Source organism: Mycteria americana, chromosome Z (assembly GCF_035582795.1).
Source record: "Mycteria americana isolate JAX WOST 10 ecotype Jacksonville Zoo and Gardens chromosome Z, USCA_MyAme_1.0, whole genome shotgun sequence".
Lineage (NCBI taxonomy): Eukaryota > Metazoa > Chordata > Aves > Ciconiiformes > Ciconiidae > Mycteria > Mycteria americana.
Genome location: NC_134396.1, coordinates 78495237 through 78517005, shown reverse-complemented (window position 1 = coordinate 78517005; position 21769 = coordinate 78495237). Strand labels below are relative to the sequence as shown.

The 21769-nt window shown below is 38.8% G+C and overlaps 1 protein-coding gene across 3 annotated transcripts in view; it reads left to right on the top strand.

Annotated features, from left to right (window-relative positions):
* The window catches only part of MCTP1 (multiple C2 and transmembrane domain containing 1), a 290569-nt gene that overhangs the window by 103109 nt on the left and 165691 nt on the right, over nucleotides 1–21769 (top strand). For all 3 annotated transcript variants that reach the window (XM_075526465.1, XM_075526464.1, XM_075526466.1), the window contains exon 2: nucleotides 11511–11625. In XM_075526465.1, the coding sequence (XP_075382580.1) occupies nucleotides 11511–11625 (115 nt within the window). The remainder of the gene's footprint in view (nucleotides 1–11510; nucleotides 11626–21769) is intronic.

Here is a 21769-nt window from a genome sequence, read left to right as displayed (position 1 = left end):
CTCATACACCCACTAGGAAACTGTTTGCTCTAAGACTGTGGGCTGTCGACACTTTTCAATAAATGAAGTTCTCTTAGATTGTGTTTTACTGAAAAACTGTTGGAGGACTAAAAGAGAACTTGCATCAACCTGAAAAAGAGGCGGCTTGCCAAGCAGTCGGAGGGGAAGCAGTTACTGGTGGTGGCATTCAATACGGACGCCAGAAAAGCAGCAGCCACTGGTGCCCGGGAGGGTTGGCACACTGGCACACAGCCTCGGGTTAACAGGCTTCCAAGGATTTCAAAGGTTAGGCATCGATTCCCTGCCAGAGACTCGGGCATTGTAATATACAGCTTAATAAACATTTTACATCTTTTTTAGAAAAAGAACCTATCACTGGAAATTACCAGAAGAAAAGAAGTAGTAAAACTTTTGAGGAAAAATGTTCTTCATTTGCTACTGTCTCACCTGAACAGCTTCATCATTGCTTCACCAGTCAGCAGACAGGCATTCTGTTGGAAAGCTGCCTGCATTTCATTTCATTTTCTTTGGCCCTTGATTAGTTATTTACAATGGCAGGAGTTTATTCTGGAGCTGGGAGTTGTCTTGTCAGTCTCTGATACTTGCCAGAGACGCACTGAGTAACGCCCACGGAAAGCACTTTATCTGGCGTTTGGTGATACAGGCCCGTAAGCAGATGTGTGCACTGCTGGAGACTTGTGCCCTGCGGTGGATACCACTGCTCATAAAGGTTCGTTTCTGCTTAGGCAATCAGTACGACTGTGGTGGGTGGGGTTTGTCTGTGCTGTTTGCAAAGGTATTTCTCCCCCTCTGATAATTTGTTAAATCAATTCGAGATTCAAATGGATACTTGAGGGGATTTGTAGGGTCCAGTCCCCATTTTCACAGGATTTCAGGACCTTTCTGAGAAATTCTGAGCAGATTACTATCTCACTTTTTCCATCTTGTAGCAGCCAGACCTAAAATGTGAACAGTTTGTCAGGTCTCTGAAAGATAGGCTTGAATTTCTGCGTTGGGTATGGACCAGGCAACAGTGGGTTTTGCTGTTAGAGGACTTGGCCTCCTCCTGTTCTCCAACCCAAAAGCAAACTGTATTCCATCTCACAGCTGATTTCTCTCCTGGGAACTATGTATATAATAGGATTAGGTTAAGGAACAGTAGACCTACAGTACTACTTCTGAGCTGGTTACAACTTTCTCTCATCTCACCATCCTGGGTATCCACCCTGAAACTTGTGGTTTCTGCCATTCTCAGCTACTTCTCAGGGCCACAGAATGACAATACCGACTGGCTGCCATCACTGGGGCCTCCACGAAGTTCCTGAAAGGCCTGAGCAGTAAATCCATGCCTGCAGTTGTGAAAATGTTCACCTTAGCTGTGATCTTGTGTCATGGAACAATAGTCTCACATTTCAGCATCAATTGTCATTCCCAACGTGGAGTTCTGCATTGTTGGTCATCTGTAATGTGAAAATTAGCTACAACATGCTTGGCCACTGCAGCTTCTATCTCCAGAAAGCATTGATTAATTTTTTTCTGTACTTAAGCAGTTTTTAGGTCAGTCAAGACAAGTGGAGATTATCTTTAAGTATCATGCAACAGTTCTAGGCTTTGCCATAGGTAGGAAGAAAACCCAGTGACTTCAGTAACAGCTTCTTTCAGACTGTTAAACCTAATAGTATTACACATCTTTTAAATATGAAAGACCTACATTTTGTCATATTCAAAATTGGAAACCTTGAATTACTCCTTAACCGGCATCTTGCAGGCGGGCTGAGGTTCTCATCCTCCAAGATGCCCAGGTATGGACATTTGCATAGCTATTGGATAGATGACTGCAGAAAATGTGTGTGTAGTCATTACTTTTCATCTCCTCTTGTATGAAAAGTTGCACAGTAGATGTTGGTGTTGAATCAAGGAGCTTTCATAAGCAATATAATAGCTGAAAGGCTGTGGGGTTTTTTAGGAAAAAAAAATAATGTGCATAACATATCAGAACTAATACCCATCTCTTAGATGTTTATAGGCTTTCCTAATGAAGACCAAAATCTACATGGTTAGCACCTGACTGTCCTCATTACAAGTTGTTTTTCTCTAGGAGGTTCTTCTCTGCCATTATTTGTTGCAGTATTTACACTGCGTTTTGGTTTAACTACTTCTGGACTTACCAGTTTAACTGCTGTTGGTAGGAAGCCTTTCTGTGACGAGCTCATATAAAGACTGTTAAAAATCATGCAAGAAAATGCCTTTAAAGGAACAAGGACAGTTAGACACTCTCGGTCTTGTTTAGAGACTTTGAAACCTTCAGTAGTGGAGACTCTCACTCTGTGTTTTTGATTGTGGACTTGACCTGAATATGAGTTAAGATGAATTTAATTTCCAGTTTTTGGAAATGCTTTCTTCAGATCAGATCAAAGTGATCTTGATGATAATTGCTGCCTGCAAATGTCTTTGCCCCATCCAGCTGAAGTCCCTGGTGGGTAGTTATACTTACAATACTGTATTGAAACCGTGTGGCTGTCTTCAGAACAGTTACTCGTTTCCATGCAGCAAGGAAAGATAATTCTGGAAAGGTACGTACAGTACATTCCAATAGTACTGGTTGAACTGGAGAAGTTTTAACTGGGAACATGTCAGAACCAGTTCTCCCTGGTTTATATCTTGCTTCTGAAAAGCAAGTTATTTCTGGATGCCAGAAAATAAAGTTTTCTCTTGTGCTTTAATAGAGACAATGCCAGATAACTATATGGAGTCAGGAATAAATTATTTTTCTGTTGACATAGCTTTCAGGCTTACATAAATAAGCATTGGAATTTTATAGGCTGTAAAGGCAAAGCAATTTAGATAATATATTTAGAAAATGTTTTCCTCCAATAGACACGAAGCTTCCATTTATACTGGATGTTGCAACCATGCTGTGGGTAAATGGTTTTTTGTTGTTGTTAGTTTTCTGAAATGGTAGTTCACAATGCCAATTTTTGCACAAATTAAAACACAAGAAGAGCTCAGTGCTGTGAAGGGATAGAGGGTTAGTAGTCCAGTGTGTTTGGTTGTATTCAGATATGTGTGCATTTTTATACACGTTTGCAGGGCTAGGGCCACTTTTGTTGAATGCTTTGTGTAGTTTGCTGCTGAACAGCTAGAAGGGTGACTTGGAAATGTGGGTATCTTTTGTAGAAAATAGTTTTGTTTTATTTTAAACAAAGCAGAAAGTTTCCTTATTCTGCATCACAAAGGGTTTTTTGAAGAGAAAGCAATAGGAATACCCTAGCCATTGTCCTGATCTGCAGTTTTAATTAGATATGTCAAATCAGAAGTGCATTGATTTATCTGGCATACCTACTTAATTTATTCCTGATCTGCTCTGTAATGCTGTTCAGAAGGGAACTATACACAAGCCATCCCTCCCTTCATCTTCAGCAACCAGTTGCTCCTGAAAAGGCAGCTGCAGTGGTTAGGGAAGCTTCTGTCCTATTGCGAAGGACCGTACGGCCGCTGGTGAGGACACAGGGGTTTCTCTGTGTCATTTCCCACCGCGAAAGCTGTTGGAGAAGAACCTACTCTGGATGTCCTATTTCCTGGTTTAATGAAGAAGCATTGTCAGCGAAAAGGGTGCTAAAAGCAATGGTTCCAGAGCAAAGCAGTAACAAATCACTTTGTTCAGAGAGTAAAATCTGAGTGTTAAACCAGCTGAATTTTTAGCCCAAACATGTTTAGCTAAAAGCAGTAGCTATACTAGACTGCTGGGCAAAATTAGGTAATTTTAAAGACAATGGATTGATATTGATATTTCTGTACTTATGATCTTGATCAAACTCTAGTTACAAATTCGTAACTCAATAGTTCAAATACCAGACATATGAGTTTTAAACTTACATCTTCTACGAAAGAATTGCTCATCAATAGTAGATTAAAAAGCTTTGAATTTATCAAAGCAGTACCAGACGAGGGGAAACAAAGTGCTAAAATGTATTTGGACTTTCAAAAAAACCATTACGCAACCCATTACAAAGAGGGTGAGGCAATATACTTTTAAGGTTAAAACGAGGAATAAAAGTTGGAAAATGCATCAAAGAATTATCTACTCTTGCTTATATATGAGAACAAAAGACTTTCGTCAGTCCTTGAGAAGCTTACAGTCTAAATCCCTGTGCTTACAATGTTGTATGCAGGTGAACTGTTGTGTCTGTAACAAACACTGATAAACCCAGAAGGATTTGGCATGATTACAGCAGTTGCTTTTCACAGAAGAGACCAGATGAGAGCTTTTAATTTGTGAAATAACAAGGGAGGATAATAACATGGGGTGGAGGGCAAGGAGGGTAGGATGGAGTGTAACAAGACTGGGAGGGAAGCTGTGGTTGCTTTATTCAAGAACAGATTTGTAATCTTGGGGGAGAAGGGATTCTTGGTTTTTATTTTCTGTTTGCTTTACTATCGTAGTCTCTATAAGTGATGCTGCAGTAAAATTTTGTAGTAGATTTGAATGAATAAATGGCAGCAAACCGAGTTTTCCATCCCAGGAACAGGGTATGGAGGCAGATGGAAGGAGGAACTTGGTGGAATCTCTTCTGATTGCCTTGTCAATATTGGTATTTGGTTTCCTTCGCTGCCAGACAGGTTTAGTGCTTTAGCTGGAACAAGTGAGTTGAAGTGTACTTCTGAATACCAAAACTTTCAAAATGTTAATATGCTTACATCTTTTATTATTTCTGCATCTATTCATTACATTTTCAGAAGGAAATCTAGCAAGCTGTTGACAGTAATCAGCTTGATACTGAAAATTAGCATTTGCTGTTGGTTGCTTTCAAATAAAATCAAAGAGCAACAATTAGTATAGATGTCACCAAAATATTCCAATTATTCTGCAGACGTAAATGGTCAGTACTACTATTTGATTCTTAAGGGTTTTCTTTAATAAGCAGATTAAATTCCTCTTTCAGCCATAGCCAAAAAGCTCAGGAGAGAGGCTTAATCTTTTATGCACTTGTGACTACTATTTAGCCACAGTGTATTTCCTGACTATATGAACTAGACGGCCATATTCAGAGCATACCAACATATATAAAAATGTGTGTGTGTATGTATGTGATTAATGCTAACTTTAAAAATGTCTTTATTCTGCAGAAATAATCTTGAATTCATAGTTCTTTGTAATCGGGACATTTCAGACTAGCATGTATGCTCTATTGCCATTATGTGATAAAGAGCACATATGCAAAATCTGACTTTTAAAGTTCATCAGTACATTTTATCCAATTCAAAATCTTCACAACGACAGCTGAGGCTTTTCACATTTGTTATAAATACACATATCTTGTCTATGGGAAACATCTGTTGTATGATAAAGCTCTAACAAAGTAGCCAGTCTTACCCGAAGCACATAACGTGGTTAATCAAAAAGTACATTATTAGTACATATAATATGCTACTAATAATTTCTGCACGTTTCCAATAATATTTAAAATCCCAGAATCTTCTTTTATATTGCTATTGAAATGGATTCACATTATACACCTGCCTTTTTATTTAGGGAATAGGGAACATTGAATGAATGAGATGAAGTGAGCTGTATAACTGTTTTTACTGAGAAGTTCCTCAGTTCTTCCTGACTTGCCATCAACCAGAACACTAGCATACAAAGTGCTGTTTAGGGCACGATCATCATAACTCTTAAGTTAGATCGGTAAATACTTTCAGTGAAATTAAAAATCGCGTGTCACTTAACTTCATTGTCATAACTTTGAAGCACAGTCAGATCCCATTAGTTGCACCAACAAGGAGTTGACAGCCACTTGGATATGCAGAATTTCTGAATTTCTTGCAAGGAGGTGTTTCCAAAGCCTGACGCTTTGACAAATGAAGATGATCTGAAGAAATCAGTTTGAGCGAGGCAGTAATTGGAGTGGAAAATTCTGCTTATGCAATATTGAAGACACAGTTACATTGTTCAAACTTTTAGGTATTTTTTTTCTATTTGAAAGCTAGTAATATTTCATGCCACGCTGTGAACCCTTGACTGTTGATGTTCTGCTGCTTCCTCCTTGCAGGACACTTTGATTTAATTTCATCTATTGTATGCAACTATGAAAGGAATGCCATTTATTTCACCATCCCATTTCCTGACAAGGACCCCAGCACAGGGGCAGCCGGTGCAGCCAGGTCTCCAGCTTCTCTTGTCGCTCCTTTTATACGACTCCTGTTACGTTTCCCTTTTCCTTTTTTTACCAAAGGAAGTGTCGATGCTTCTGCCTTTGTTTTATGCTGGAAAAAATACGTGCTTTTTGCTTATCTTATCAGTATGTTCTGGCAGAATATTGAAATGGAACAGCAAATCAACAGAGCTGTAACCTGTTGCTTAAATGACTCCAGTAAAAATATTACTTCAATCTAGTTCATATGCCTTTCCAAAATATACTTTTAAGTATAGGAAAATATTAGTTTTGGGCTGCATTGCTAAAGATTTTTTTTTTTTCCCCTTTTGGAAGGGGGAGTGTATTACAGGTGTAGATTATTTTTTTTTAAACTGCTGAATATTTTCAGTTTTGGCATTTGAACAAACAATATAAACTTTGAGGATCTGTTCCTGTGAAGTCATAACTGTTTTCTGCAGCAGAGGGTTCCTTAAATCTCTTATATCCCCTGAATTGCTGGCACAAAGTCATGCTAGTGTATGGTATATAAATTGTAGGAGAGCAGCAAAGCCATTGATTTCTCAGGTTGGTTTAGCTGATTAATTGTTAGAAAGATTAAGAGCTTTGAAGGAGAGTGTTGGTATTCATGGTGATATAAAAGGGTGATAGATAGCCTTCTGTGGCAAAAATGGTAGTAATCTTCAGGGTCTCGGTCTGGGAGAAGGTAATGAGTTCACCTGAAATTTTGTGATGCAGTTTGTAAGCAGATAGGACAAATGATGTTACTGATTCTCATCTTTTAGCCATAAATTGCTAGTCTGACTTCAACAGATTTACCCCTGACTTCAGTAATGCCTAGTGATCAGAATCCGATTCGCTGTCTTTTTGTTTTATGGGGTGTTTCTAACAAATGGTGAAAAATGATGTGATGTGGCAATGGTGGTGATTGTACCCATCCTGTCACTTTGAAAGCGGCGTCATTTTTCATGGATGCTGAGGTGGAACTGGGCTCTGACCAGTGAACACTTTATACGGTGGAATCATTGGATGTACGAAAATTAGATAGCTTTTGCCTTTATTAGTGGTGTGCAGCTACCCGCATGTACCTACCAGTCCTTTTACATGCTCAACATTTGTTCACCTGTAAAAAATAGTTTGTTCATCTAGTTGCTAACTACCAAATCTGGAAAACACAGTGAAGTGTCTGTCACGGTGTGAACAACAGAGGTGGAAGTACTTGCCTAACTTTTCATGTCACTGAATTGCAAAGGGTTTAGCAGTGAACAGCTTCATGATGTAGCTGCAGCCAGAGTTTCCAGCTGCTCTAGAATTTTTTTTTTGAGAAAATTGAATTAATTTTTTTCTTTATATGCTGCAGAAATGGGAGTTTAAAAAAAATAAAAACCTTTAATTACCCTCCTGACAATAGTTTGGGCTTTGTGTCAGCTTGGGTAGCAGAAACTCCTCATGGATACTAGTCACAGGCATCAGAAAGCTGATTTTTTTGGTGCTAATATGCACAGACTCTTTGCATTGGTTTTTGTGTGGCCCATAATGTGGCAGTGGCGGAAGGCGTGGGCAAGGGCACATTCCTCCTCAGCTCCCCTCCGTCTTGTATGTCTCCAGAATGGCAGATGTCTCAGTACGTGTCTAAACATCAGAGCTTCTGTAAAAGTGAATAAAATTATTATTTCACGTTGCTAGACTAACAGCTTAGCTCCATAAGTGTGCTTAATACACATGTAGTAATACTGTGTTTGATTTTTGGTCTTAAAATGTAATACTGAGTGTTTTGCTGTTAGAAGTTACCCCTTCTGCTGTTTGTTGGTAGTTGTTCTCATAGAACATCCTGTATCCATCATGGGCTTGCCTTGTGTACACCTCTAATGTAAAAGGGTTCACCTGACTTCCAGCTAATAAATATCCCAGCTGAATAATGGTTGTTGGGCTAAATTGGAACCGAACTGAAAAATGATTTTATTTCTGCTTCCTGGTTTTGTTGGAAATAGTCTTCTTTCAGGTTTCAGATGAGTTTGTATAATATGGAGATGGTTCTTGGAAAAACAGAGGACTGCCACTCGTAGGGGTCATCAAAAGCGTGGCCAGTGTGAGCTTTGTGTGCTTTTCGGCTCAATGAAACGATGCTTTTCCGGGCATGTTAGGGAATCGCTTGACGTGCCGTGAGTCAGAAGTGAGTTGCAGCTGCAGATCCATTTACGTACAGGCTATTGAAAAACTTCTCCTGGATGTCTCACGGAAAGTGAAAGCAGCTCCTGTTGTTGCTCTCACTGTTTGGTAAAAGAAGAGCACAGGGCAGTTTGGTATCTAGTAAACAACAGAGTGCAACTGAGAACAGGTATGGTCTTCAAGACCTCTGTGCTGACCTCTGTGCGTGGCCTGTTTTCAAGACAATCAGCATTCTTTAATCTCTCTGTCAAAATTCACTGTATACATGGGTTCAGTGTTTGTGCCAAATAATAGATTTCCCTTAAAACAGATAAATTTCAATTTTATGGGAAATTGTAGAGTCCACGAATTTAGTCATAGTTCAGATAAAATGAATATTCTAAAGTCAAATAATGACACCACTAGTAGAAATTAATTCAAAGGATTTAATTCAGGCATTGCCTTCCCACCGGCGATTTTGCCTATGTGAAACAATGGTTAATTGCCTTTATGGTCTTTGTCTGGAATCTCAACATTTTTGTTCAAGATTTCATAAAAGTAATTTCAAGACCTTCTATACATTTTAGACACTGAAAGTGAAGGCATGCTCTTGCTTTGTCAGGCTGGGCGTAATCGTCCTGCAGCAGTCAGTAAGAAGCAGCCTTGTAACTCACAGTAACTTCGAGGAGTGATGATTTTTTTTTTTTTCCCTAGCTACAGAGAACTTGTTTTCTTGACATTATTAGTTGGAATGTAGACGTTCAGAAAATTTGGTGTTGAAACTGTACCATGGTTAGGGCAATTGTAGGCTTTCATGAATGCTCTTAAGTTTCTTGTCCAAACATTTCTAAATTTAGTTCATTACTGCAGACCACACAGAAGTGGTTCTTTGTTTTTTACTAGTTGCCATTTTAACTTTTGAACTTGTTAATTGAAAAAGATGGTTGAAAAATGAGTTATTGATAGTTGCATTTATTATGGCATTCTCTAGTTTTAATTGCATACTTCAAATGCTGCCGTTTTGATGCAGAAATACTGGCTTGACTTTCTAATACTTAGGGATAGTTAATACCGGTTTGCTTTTTATTTCATTTGTGTAACTGTTTATGTCCTGTAGGCTTGTTACATTGCTCACCAAAGTAATTCTAGCCTCCTTGAGCAGCTCTCTGAAAAACTAGTTAATGTAAATGTGAAAAAGAAAGTGAAGTTCCATGGCAAGAAAAAAAGGAAGGAAAAGCATTGAAACGGCAGTGAGAAAGGGAAAAGAAGGGAGCAACATGGCTCTCTTTAAACCAAGGAATTTTAATGTAGAGCTTGTGTTGTACCTCAGAGGGGATGGGAGATGCGGACGCCATGAGGAAAATCGGGGGGGAGGTTATAAATGTTGGGAGGCAGCGCGTTTCTTTTGAGTCTGGAAGCTCTTGTGGAAGGGCAAGAAAGAGGAAGGAAAGTTTTGGTGTTTATTATTTATTTCAGAACACAAGTTTCTTCTTTCACAATGCCCTGATGAAAGCTGGGGCGTAGGGTGAGGCTGAGGATCAGGCCAGTATGCAATTTTTTCCTTATTTCTGTCTGGACTAGATACTAAGCATTGCTGGGGTGGGGTGGAAAGTCATTGCTGTCAACCTTGTATCCTTCTGTGGTCAGTGCATTAAAAAAAAGAAAACAAGAAAAAAAGATGGTGAGTGAGGCACTAGTCATTTAAAAGAAAGTGGTGGGTGCCTTCTGCAAGAGTCTTGCAAGGTCTTGCAAGTTTCAGGTATGCTTCAGCAGTTACTTTACAAGGACAAAATTCAAAGATAAATGTTGAGAGATTTCAAGAACAACACCCCCCGCCAAATCAAAGCTCATCTACCGTTTTCTCTGAAGTGCACTAGTTTTGAACAGATTCATTGCTGTGGAAATGGTGAGCATGTCAGTACGTGGTTTTGCCAGCATTGTACATGTTGCAGCAAAGGTTAATATGCCAGGACTCAAAGTTGTGACTCTGGAATAACAAGAATAAACTGTATGTTAAAATGCCTTTATTTTGTGGCTTCCTTTGTGCTTTAGATTTATTATTACCTTAAAAAGAAAAGGGGAGTAGGAAGAGAAACAACTGAAGTTTCTCATTGAAGTGGTATAGCACTTGGTACACACATGGTCTCCAAGATGTTTCTATCATGCTGCTTTTTTTTTCTTGCAGAAGACCCATAATCGCATAATAAAATATTAATAGCACTGGTCTTAAAAGATTGAGTTCCTAGCATGAGAAAATGTAACAGTGGTGCTCTGTGTGTATAATATGTATGTACTGTGTATGTACTGTGAATGTATAATAGATACAGTTGTTCTAGTCTTAAAATTAAATGTGGTGTTCCAAGCATGCACAGTAATTAGATGCTACTTACAGAGAGATGTCTTTAAAACTATTTTGCAAAAGCTTGTACATACTAAGAAATATAATTTCTTTCCTTTGTCATTTGGGACAGAAATCTGGTTAGTATTCATGCAGTCCAGAGAGTTCCTTTCATTCTGACTTCCTTCTTTTTTTTTTTTTTTTTTGTGATACAGTTTATACAACTAACTAAGAATCTTACCTTTGCCCTGGCATACAGCCAAACTAAGAAGGCATGTATTACAAATGAAGAGATTCATTTGTTTCATTTAATGTCTTTATGATTTTTTTTCCCCTCAGTTTCCTCTATAACTCTAGGGAAAAAACCACATATCTTGCAACGGACTGCAGTAGCTGACAAAATCATAACTTATGTATGTTTATTCCATGCCTAGATTATCACTGTTAAATAAATACAGGGTTTGAGGGTACTGGTAATGACTAGTCCAAATAGTACTGTAAGGTCCAGGTCTGATTTTTTTTACTTATTCTGCTCCAGTGGGCCAGGAGGGTATGTGAATGTAATTAAAAGTGGAGGTTGCCATAATAAATACAGGTATCAAAGAATTATTTTTCAACCACCTTTTTTAATTAATAAATTTAACCATTGATATGTCAACCAGTTGGTTTGTTTGTTTAAAAAAGGATGCTCGGGAATTGTCACACTGATGACAGGAGCGGGTTCCTTGGTGTTGGAGTATTAGCTCCAACAGGTGGGGGAGCGGGATACGGCCTTGTCTTAGTTCAACAGGATGGTGATACCAAGGAAAAACATACCTTACTTGAAACTTTTAGTAACGTTAGCTATTGCATTTTTTTTTATTCCCCTCCAGAGAACAAATCTGGTTGGAACGAGTAATGCAGATTTTCCCACTGGGGATCCCGGAATGTACCAGTTGGACGTTACTCTAAGAAGAGGACAGAATTTAGCAGCACGGGACCGTGGAGGTAAGCATGCTGGTAAACACCGCCTTAATGTTTGGGAAGTTACATGTCCATTGGGTACATTTATATGAGGTTATTAAAGTTACAATTAAGGTTTGAATTGTAAGTGTGTTAGTTAAATTCTGCTTAAAACGATGTAGAGGTTCTTTGACTCAAAAGTACGAAGTAAAAGGAGCTAGGGCCAGCTAAACCCACACAGGAGAAGAAATAATATTTAGCTTATATTGGTTTGATTCCTCTGCTAGGTAATTTTCCTCCCTTTTTTCTAAATGTTTCAAACTAAGAAAGGTGTGAGAGATGTACTTTAACCATGCAGATTTGTGCTGTCTTGCTCGCCCAAGTGCTGTATTGCTACTTATTTTGTTCCTTGACTGCTTAACTGATAAATAGTGGAGCCGTGCTTAAAGAAAACAGTAAAACTCCTCTATTAGATGTGTTGAAGCTTTACCTGTTGGTCAATCTGCTGACCACATATTGGCATTTTACAGTCTGCTCTTAGACATGTACTGCACACGTAGTTCAGACATAGAAAGGATTCCTAAAAGGTATTTTGAGGAACACAACAGGAACACAACGGGCTGACTCAGTGACTCTGTACATGCAACTGCAGCTGATATTTAAAATTAGATAAGTCAGTAATCCACTTCCTGAACAGCAATGTGAGCATGATAAATCTGACTAACAGCCTATTTTGGATTCGTCATAATAAATACCTTGTGAGAGTACAAATTGAACTGCAAAAATAGTATTGCACAGGAGCTTTCCATGCTTACCTGATGAAGTTACTTGACCGATTTCAGATCTCAAATATGGTAGCAGAAACCTAGAAGGCTGTTTACATTGACAGGAAATTACTCCACTGATACTTATGTCACAGACACTGAAATTTTAATATACTCACTCTTGCAAGAATAAACTTTTATGTATATTCTTCCTCTAGATATATTGATATTCTATCAAGCTTTGCCTGACATTCATTAAAAATAGATACTTTGTTCCATGAGATGGAGAGACTTGCCCAGTTTTTGAATGATAAGTGTTGTAATTCAGTCATATCCATCATTCATATTATTTATAAATGAACAAAAATGTGAATGTAAATGTGGTTGTTTGTATGCAAGGAAAACATCTGTAATTTTTTTTCCCCATAATACAAGAGTCTAGGTCTAGAGTAAAAAAAGGACAGGACATCCATCTCCTAAGATGGAATTCCAGGTTCTGAAATGAATACTAGGTGCTGTATAAAATGTCAAGTGCTTTAAAAGGTCAGTTGGGAAAGCTGCCACTTCAGCAGCAAGGAAACTTCCTCAAGCTACCTGGGAGGCAACACAAGAGTGGTGTTTCCTCAGTATTTGTTAGTCCTAGAGCCCAGACACTAGGGTTGCAATGCACAGTCATCGCCCACCCTGTTTTGGAGCCTATAATTCACATTGGATGGTATACACCTATTGCCTTTCAAAAGGCTGAGCAAGTACTGGTTTTTCTTTTGAAAAGATACTGGGGAAGAAGGTAGTTGTTGGGCTCTGATTTCACATAGCGTCTTAGCTCGAAATCTTACCAAAAAAGTGAGATGCCTGGGTTACATTCTGCTACCTTTCTGATTTTTTTCCTGTCCCTGAAAAAGCTCAGCTCTCCCATCTAGAGCAACCAAGGGAGTGTTTTCCCAAGCCACTGCAAGCTTGTCATGAACAAGAATGTGCCTTGCATCTTAGTGAAGTGAAGAAGATCCTTCAGGCCAGATGGGGAGCTACAGATGTGATCCCTCCCGCATTGACCAAGTTTAAGATCTGAACTGCGTTTAGGCTTCCAGGACTGAGCCTTTGCTTCTTAAGGGGAAAATACAGAAACAGTACCTTGTAATGGGACCCCAAGCTAGGACCTGAATGTCTGATGACTGAATGTCCTGCTGTCATCCACTGTGTTTCTACTTGTTTCCCCTTTCTCTTGGAGCTACTTAGTGAGATTTTAGGAGCACCTGCAGAACTTGAATCGAGGGGCATTAGGCAGGCACTTAGTGGATTTAGATGGCTGCTGAATGGGAAGTGCACAGAAAGGGGCTTGATTTGGGAAGTCAGTTTTGTCTAAATCCTCTCTTGAGTGTAATACTTGCTCTTTTTTATTGATTGTTTAAAGTATCCCTGTGGTAGTCCCAGTGATGTTTCACTAAGAAACTGGGCATATAAAACTGAATTCTTACTGGACGTTTATGTGGGTGCAAGAGGAGATTCAACAAGTTCATGGAAGAAAAGTCCACAAAGGGCACTGAACTGCAGAGAAAGCACATCTAACTCTGAAGGTCTCTGCTCCAAATTCTTGATGCCTAGGAGGACATTGAAAGGAAATAATATATATGAATCTCCTCTTGTTTCTCTATTAGCATCTGCTTACAGCCCCTGATGGAGACAGAGCAGTGAGCTCAAAGGACCTTTGGTCTGAGCCAGTACCAGTGTTTCTGTCGCATTGCCTGCATGCTGCAGCAGTGCTTGTATCAGGGGTTATGAGCCAGAAAGTGATTACAGGACAGTCCATGGCGGGCACTGTCTAAGAATATATATCCAAATGCCAAATGGAACTACTAAGACAGATGTGTTAGATATTAAAACCAGACCTTGGAAGATTTATCCCAGGACTGTCTCCGAGGAATCTGTAACAGCACATAACACCCTATTCCTCCAAAACTTTTTCCAGATCCTCTGCTTAAAGCCTAACAATTGAATTTTCTCCAAGTACTGTGAATTTAACTCTAAAAGAATACTTGAACTACATGGTAGAAAAAAAAATAATTTTACTTTTAGCTTTTTGTTCTTTAATTTTTGAACTGAAGTTTCACATATCTTTTTAGAAACCAGCTGCTGAACATATTGCAGTCTTGGAATTCAGAGTTGAATTCTCATGTCATGAATGTTCTGCACAGTTTGTCTTCCCCAAATTTATAAAAAGAGACACCACAACGTTCTCAGAAAAAGAGGGAAAAGACTGAAGCTATATTTATGTGGCTAGCAATGCCAGCATTAATCACAGCTGCTAGTTGATAAATAGCACCATTGATAGTCACAACAAAAGGGGAACAGAACATTCTTCATGGAAGGACCAATGTCTTGCTGTTGTCTTCTCAAATGATTGAAAATAATCCTTCCTTATAACAGGCAATATTTATGCTCTGGTGCGTGCAGTATGACAGAAGGAAATGTAGCTATTAATTTTAACTCCTCATCTTCACAAGAAATCCTGTCTTCAGTCTGATAAAGCTTTTCTTCCAACTACTGTGGAGCTTCATCTCAGCTGTGATGAGACAGTTTACATTTTTGCTTCTGGCAAAATCCTATAGTGACCACAAATGTGGTTTATAACATATGCTTTATTTAAGCCCATCCTAAAGTAAACCATATACTTACTTAGATTTTAAAATTTGTTTTCTGAGACTTTTTCCCATAAGATTGGGAAAAAGTGTGTAATGTTGGACCTCGTAATTTGGCAATATTAAGAAGTTAACCTTATTACCTACATCTTTGCGTTGTCCTTGTCAGTTTTGATTTCTCATTTGCTTTTTGTCATATATAGTGTTTGTGTAACATCATGTATATTTTTAAGAGTTTTTTCTGGAGTTAAAATTTTTAGGTTAAAAAGTCCCCTTTGATTTGTTGCTGGTCTCTGACTTCTCGCATGTGGACTTTATGTGGCTACTTCATATTGGTAACATGCCTTTATAGATGTTTTGCAATATCTTAAATATTGGTTTTAAACAAACAAATAGAAAACCCTTGTGGTTGATCCATGTTTGCTTTGAAAGAGACTCATTTTGAGATGCAAACTGAAATGTTACAGCACAATTGGTGAAAAGGGGAATTACATCTTAGTCATTGGTTTTCTACAATTCTCTTCAGTCAAAAGAAACGTATCAAAATATTCTTTTAAGTGTTTTAAATATGTTTTCCTCACAGTGTTTTCTTACTTCACTGGAGCCTGGAATCCACTCCCTTTCGTGCTTCTTGAGAAATGTACAATGCTGGTTTGCTGCTCCACTTCAGACAAAGTTGGGAAAAAAGTAGCACGGGTTATTCCCAAGGACTTTGTGTCATGTCAAAAAACAGGCTAGATACATGATGAATTTGATCCCTTCTGGCTTTAGAATTTGGGTTTTTTTTGTTTTGTGTTGTTTTGGTTTTTTACAAAATGCATGAAGATTGACGCAATCTTGCACAATAGCACAAGGAAAATACTTTTTTGAGCGTAAGTGAAATGTTCGTTGGCTTTTTCTTGATGATCGGTAGTGTATTTTCTGTGTGAAATCTTACAGGAAGAGTTCCTGAAAACAGATGTTTATCGTCGTCTAAGGCCTCGACCTCTAAATGGATAATACCGCCAGATCTCTGTGTCTTTCTCTGCAGGAGGCAGTTCAGTAATGCTTCCTAAGACTAGAGAATCTGTCATTGTAGAAACAGCTGAGGGGTTGATCCTTAAGTGACTCTGGTACTGGAACCTGCACCCAAAGGTGGCAAGAAGTAAGCCAGAAATAGTGTGCAATTAGTGCCCTCGTGCAGTGCAAAGACTGCATTTCAATTTGATAAATTTACCATTTCCGATATGAAATATTTATATCAGTAAGAAACTAGCTGCTTAAATTGACAGTAATTGGGAGAGATGACTGTCAAAACCAGGAGAACCTGAAGAAACGTAATAGTGCAAGAACATATACATAGACCACATTTTTTCTGGTGAATAACTGTATACATCTACATTTTCAGGATCTAGAAGAAAAGGAAGCACCAATGGGATAACAAGTAAAGTGAGATGATTAAGCAACCCTTTAAGATACTCCTAATTTTGTGCAACGACACAATGTTGAAAGCAAACCTGTGTATAAGGCAATGCATTTAAAATTATTGAAGAGACTTTTCGTTTAAGCCTAACTACAGAGCACGTTATTTATGCTTGAACTGTGGGTTTCACTGATGTAGGATACTGAAATTCAGTCCTTACCTTGATTAAAATACAGTGTAGCTTTGGAGACTGAGAAACTCTTCATCCTTATGATTCAGGTAGACCAGGATTATGGAGTAAGTTTTGCTTATTGTGAAATATTGCCAAGTCTGTCACACAGTCGAGAATGGTAGGAACATGCTCCTGTTCTGTTTCCTGGAGAGGTGAGTTGAGAGGATTACTGGCATAAATCAGTAATGTAGTGCTCGCACATCTTCTGTATGTGGCAAATAGTCACAAGGCAATAACCAAAGAGAAATGCTGTTCATGCTATAACAGGTAGCCAGATGCCAAATTATTTTTAAAAGGCCTTTTGGATGAGTATTCTCATGCCACTAATTGTGGACATTCATCCAAGTAGCTCTTTAATCATATTTTTATTTTAAGGTGTTACTTAGGTATGGAATTTGAATGCTCTTTAATACAAAGGAAATCAGAGAGTGAATCAGAATGGGCAAGAATGTTAGCTTATATGAAGGTGTTTCAGAACAGTTATATCTGAGTCAAAAGTTTTATCTGAGTCAAAAATACACTTAATAATTTTTAAGAACTCCTGGGGTTGTGAATGTCTGGAAGAACTAATTTTTAAATGCTCAGTTTCCTTATTACAGAGGTAGTGAGGATAAGATGCTGAAACACAAAATGTTACTCTGGGATACACGTAAATGTATGTAGATAAGTGTGTCAGCATTCATAGTGCATAAAGACATTTATAGGATGTTTTATTTAAAGGTACATGCTCATTAGGTAGGCAGTGCTTTTTGTCTGTATTTGAGTAAAGATGCCTAAGATTCGGGAGGAGGCTACTGGACTTTTGTCTCTTTTCTGCAGAGAGAGGTTAGCTTTGGTTAAAGAGAATTGCCACTCCAGATTTCAGTTTAATTGTCCACAGGTACAGATCAGTGTTCTGCAATGTAAAATGTAGACCGGGAAAGTACTTTTCAGTGTCCTTTTCTGCTCTGCCTTGGCCTTGCTGCCACTGTTTTGCTCTCTGCGGCAGTGCAGTTGTTTCTCTTCCCCTTGCAGCCTGGTCTCCTGCCACTTGGCAGCTCTGGAGGCCAGTGGTGATATTTTCTCCTCACCGAAAGGTAGCCAGATCTCATGCAGGGTCCTGCCAGCAGTGACTCATGCTTGGTGGTGATGGGGAGTAGTGTCCTTTTGCAATGCGGGAAAGGAAGGAGGAAAGAGCAGAGAAGAATAGTGAGAAACAGGGTTGCGCACTCTACTGATGTGCTACAAGCAGCTTTGTCCGTCTGAGCAAGTCCCTTTGCAGAAGGTGCCAAAGTCCACTGGAGGACGGGGTCAATCGGTTGCTTTGGTTCCTTCTGCTCTCAGCTTGAGTGCCTGCTCTCACTGCCAGGCCCCTCACTGCGCCTGCACCTCTCCATCCAGCAAACAGCTTACAGTAGGTCTACATGCAGCATTTTTCTTCTAACGTGGCTTTCTGTTTCTATCACAGCCAGGAATTCTTATGCACTCTGGGAATTCTTCACCTGTTGGTGGTACCCTACGGTCCCCTTGAAAACCTGAGAGGGAACAGCTTCTCCCTTTGTGTGGGAAGCTGAAAAAAAGTCAGTCCATCACTTGCACCCGACTGATCTCTTGGTCTCCCTTGCATTTTGGTAAGCGTCTGACCTGTCATGTTCCTCTTAACACACTGTAGCCCTCGGTTTTTCTCCTCATTTCTCCATCCCAAGAGGAAGGAAACACCTGAGAAAACTGCATGGCAGCCTTCTAAGAGGGTGGCTAAATGCCCTTTCCTAAGCTTTTAAGGAGGATATAACTTCAAGTATAGTATAACTTGAAATTTAGAGGAGTCCAGTTCTCTGAAAATGTTTTCTCCAGGGTATGAAGTCAGGGTTTTTTTCCCCCTGTTTTGAGGCATCATTGGTCTTGTGTGCCCATTCAGCTGATCTCATGATGGAGTATGAGAAAGAGGAAAATTGATGTTCAAATTTGTTTGTAAAACTTTTCTGACAGTATACCATTAGATGACACTGCTGCGATCACACTGTTGGCACTCTCTCCACAGGTAGAGAATGCTTTTGGATTAGCACATCAATACAGAGAAATTATTATGAGCAGTTCTTAGAACAGAGTCATTCTGGTCTTAGCTGATTACTTAGCAAATACTGTTGTAATTAAAGGCAAAAATGGGAATTTTCAGAATTATGTATTGCAGAAAGGTGAATGAGACAAAAATCCTCTCCTGTAACCTAACCCTATTTTCCTTCTGTACATTTTCCTACCTATGTTCCTGTTTTAAGGCTTTAACACTATCTAAAGCAGTATTTTGAGCTATAGTATGTGTAATTCCACTGGAGATCCAGTGAGCTATACGAAGTAAAGATTTGTATTTTCTCAGTCTGTCACCTAGTTACACTTTTTATTACTTACACTTTTATGAATAGCATTTCTAATTGCAAAATGTTCCTTCTCTTTTCCTTATGTTTAAGAAGACATTTTTAAAATAAAAGAATGCGGTCCATTAATCCCAACTTCTGCAGTCTTTTTGGACTGATTTCTCCGTGGATATCCTTGCAAAATGTTTGGGAAATAAAAGAAGGCAAAATGATAAGCAGGGCAGCTATTTTTCATCATTATGAAAATCAGTTTGACTGGGAGTATTAACTCATCTTCATATCAGGAATAAGAAATTAGCTGATTTTCAATCAGAATCCTGTATCTTGACTTCAGATGATGTTTGCCTTCTGCATTGATTTCTAGCTGACTTGCTACAGTCATGTTCTTAGTAGCTCTCAGTATAAGAAATGAGAGTTTTGCCAATAGGAGAGGTTAATGGTTCTACTGCAAATATTCATTTTCTGATTGCTGTCTGTCATTGATACTGTTATTTTCTTATCATACAGAGTTTGGTGAACAAATGTTGCCATGTAAGTTAAGCTATAATGCAAAAGATGGCAATCATAGGAAGTTAACCTCCTGGCTAAGAGCAGTAAAAATCCATCTTTAAGACCTGGCAGAAAAACGAGATGAGTGGAAACCTTGCATTCCTGAGACTGTTTCTATCTCTGCTGTGTCGTCTTCTGTGAGGTCTTGTGACTGTAAAAATTCAGAGCTGGTTCTTCTCTGTCTAAAAATGATTTCAGCGTTGACTGTGCTCAGAATTTGACTTCAACCCAGGAAAACCAAACCGCTATGTTTCTCTGTAATACAACCCTAACTGGACTGCACAGAAGCTCAGATTTATGAAAAGGATTTGCTGTATTTTTTTCTGAAATGATATAAAGCTCCTGGAAGGCTTATATTTTTACTTATTTGTTGCTGTGTCCCAAACCAGAAAGTAAATCATGGGCACAATCCATCCCCGAGTGGTCTTGATCTAAACATGTAGATGTGCACAAAAGACAGATGTAGACGGCCGAGGAAGCATAAGGAACTTCATTTCATCCACAGAAGAGCCCCGCTTTTCGTAGTAGTAGCACAATGTGGAGGCTTTGGTGTGACCTACGTGGCATGAGATTGAGAAGGAAGGAAGAGCTGGGCTTTAGTGAGGGCAATCTATTACAGACGAGGACAAATTCCTGTTGGAGGCCAAAACGTTTCCTACTAGTTCAGTAGGAGCAGCAGGAGATACTTACAGATGCAAGGTGGGGTTTCCTATTGTGTTACCATTATTACAGTCCCTTTGGGCTTATCAAAGTGGGAGTCACACTAATTGCCTGCTGATTGACCGATACACTTCGCCCAAAGCACGCATGACATGGCTTTGTACTTGTTCCGGTTCTTCCTTGTAAATTGTCATAGTCTAGAGGCATCATTTGGAACTTTTTTCTCCCAAACTATAAAACTGTAGTTGTGATTCCATTTTCATTAGTGCCAAAAAGGATAAAAATAATCAAAATTTGTTTGCAGATTCTTGTAATAACACCAGGGATCAGGTTTTTTTGGCTATAGCTTTTCAGTCTTTGGGGTTTTTTACCATCACTTAGAAATGGCTATTTCTGGTTTAAGATCAGTACTGAGAATAAAGCATGTTTCTTCTTTTTCTCTTCCATGAAAAATGCACCAGGGAATTGCTTATTCAGCAAATGCATTTATTTTATAACAAATCTCAAATTATTTCCCTTTCTTTTAGTTTATTGCCATGATTCATATTCTGTAAGTGTTGTAGGAACGTGTTTACCATTCACTTTAATTTCACATGACAATGTATTGTGTAGTTAAATGTATTTTTCCTTTGCTAGACATGTGGAGCTAACATTGCAGATTACAAAATGTGCTTGTTTACTGCTGGTATTTGTAGAGGCTAAGCTTTTTAATAGCTTTTGTTCTCAAAGAAGATATGAATATTCATAAGAGGGGAAAAAGCACATATATTCCTGGATATGTCTCTGGATCATTGTATGAATGTAGGTGATCACTAAGTAAGTCTTCCCAAGTTGTAAACATCTCACTGAAGCTTTGAATTGTCTTATTCCTCTAGCTATGAAGTAATGGAGATAAAGCAAGAGGACTTTGACAGTGCTAAAATAAGGCAGAAAAAGAAAGTTCAGTGGGCTGTCAAGTCACCAGTAGTGCCCCTGCAGTGCTATGGCAAATGCAGATACCTGTGTCAAAAGTTGCGTGATGTTCCTGAGTAGACTATTGCAGTGGGAATTTATGCCAAGACTAAAAAGAGACATTCCTCCTGTCAGGTGGCCTGTTGGCCAGGGAAGACGACGTAGGTCTCCACTACTCCGGTAGCCCAAATCCCTGTGAAGCTTTTTGTTGGTAATGAAGGTAAATTGACAGAGCATTGGTAGCAGCAGCTTGGCTTGGGACTTCCAGACCATCGTCCTCTGATGATTCAGATGGAGGAATCTGGTCTGTTAATTCAAAGTCATTAGAAGGCATCAAACACCTCTGTGTCTGATCATTAAAAGAGAATAGAAGTCCTGCTTTGTTAGCATAATTCTATGTCTTTTTTTTCGGATGACTATATGTGAATAAGGAAATGCCATCATTAAGGTTTTCTAGCTAGTAGATTAAAATATTAGTTTAATGCAGGATTCACATAGTATGTTTCTGTGAATGTTTCTTCATATGTTTTCCTTCATTTGACTTTAACTGGGACTGCATATGCAATGAGTATCAGTTTCAACCAAGGTATTAAATATACATTGTACCTTTTTTTGTTGTGCCAAACATATGCAGGCTGCGGGCT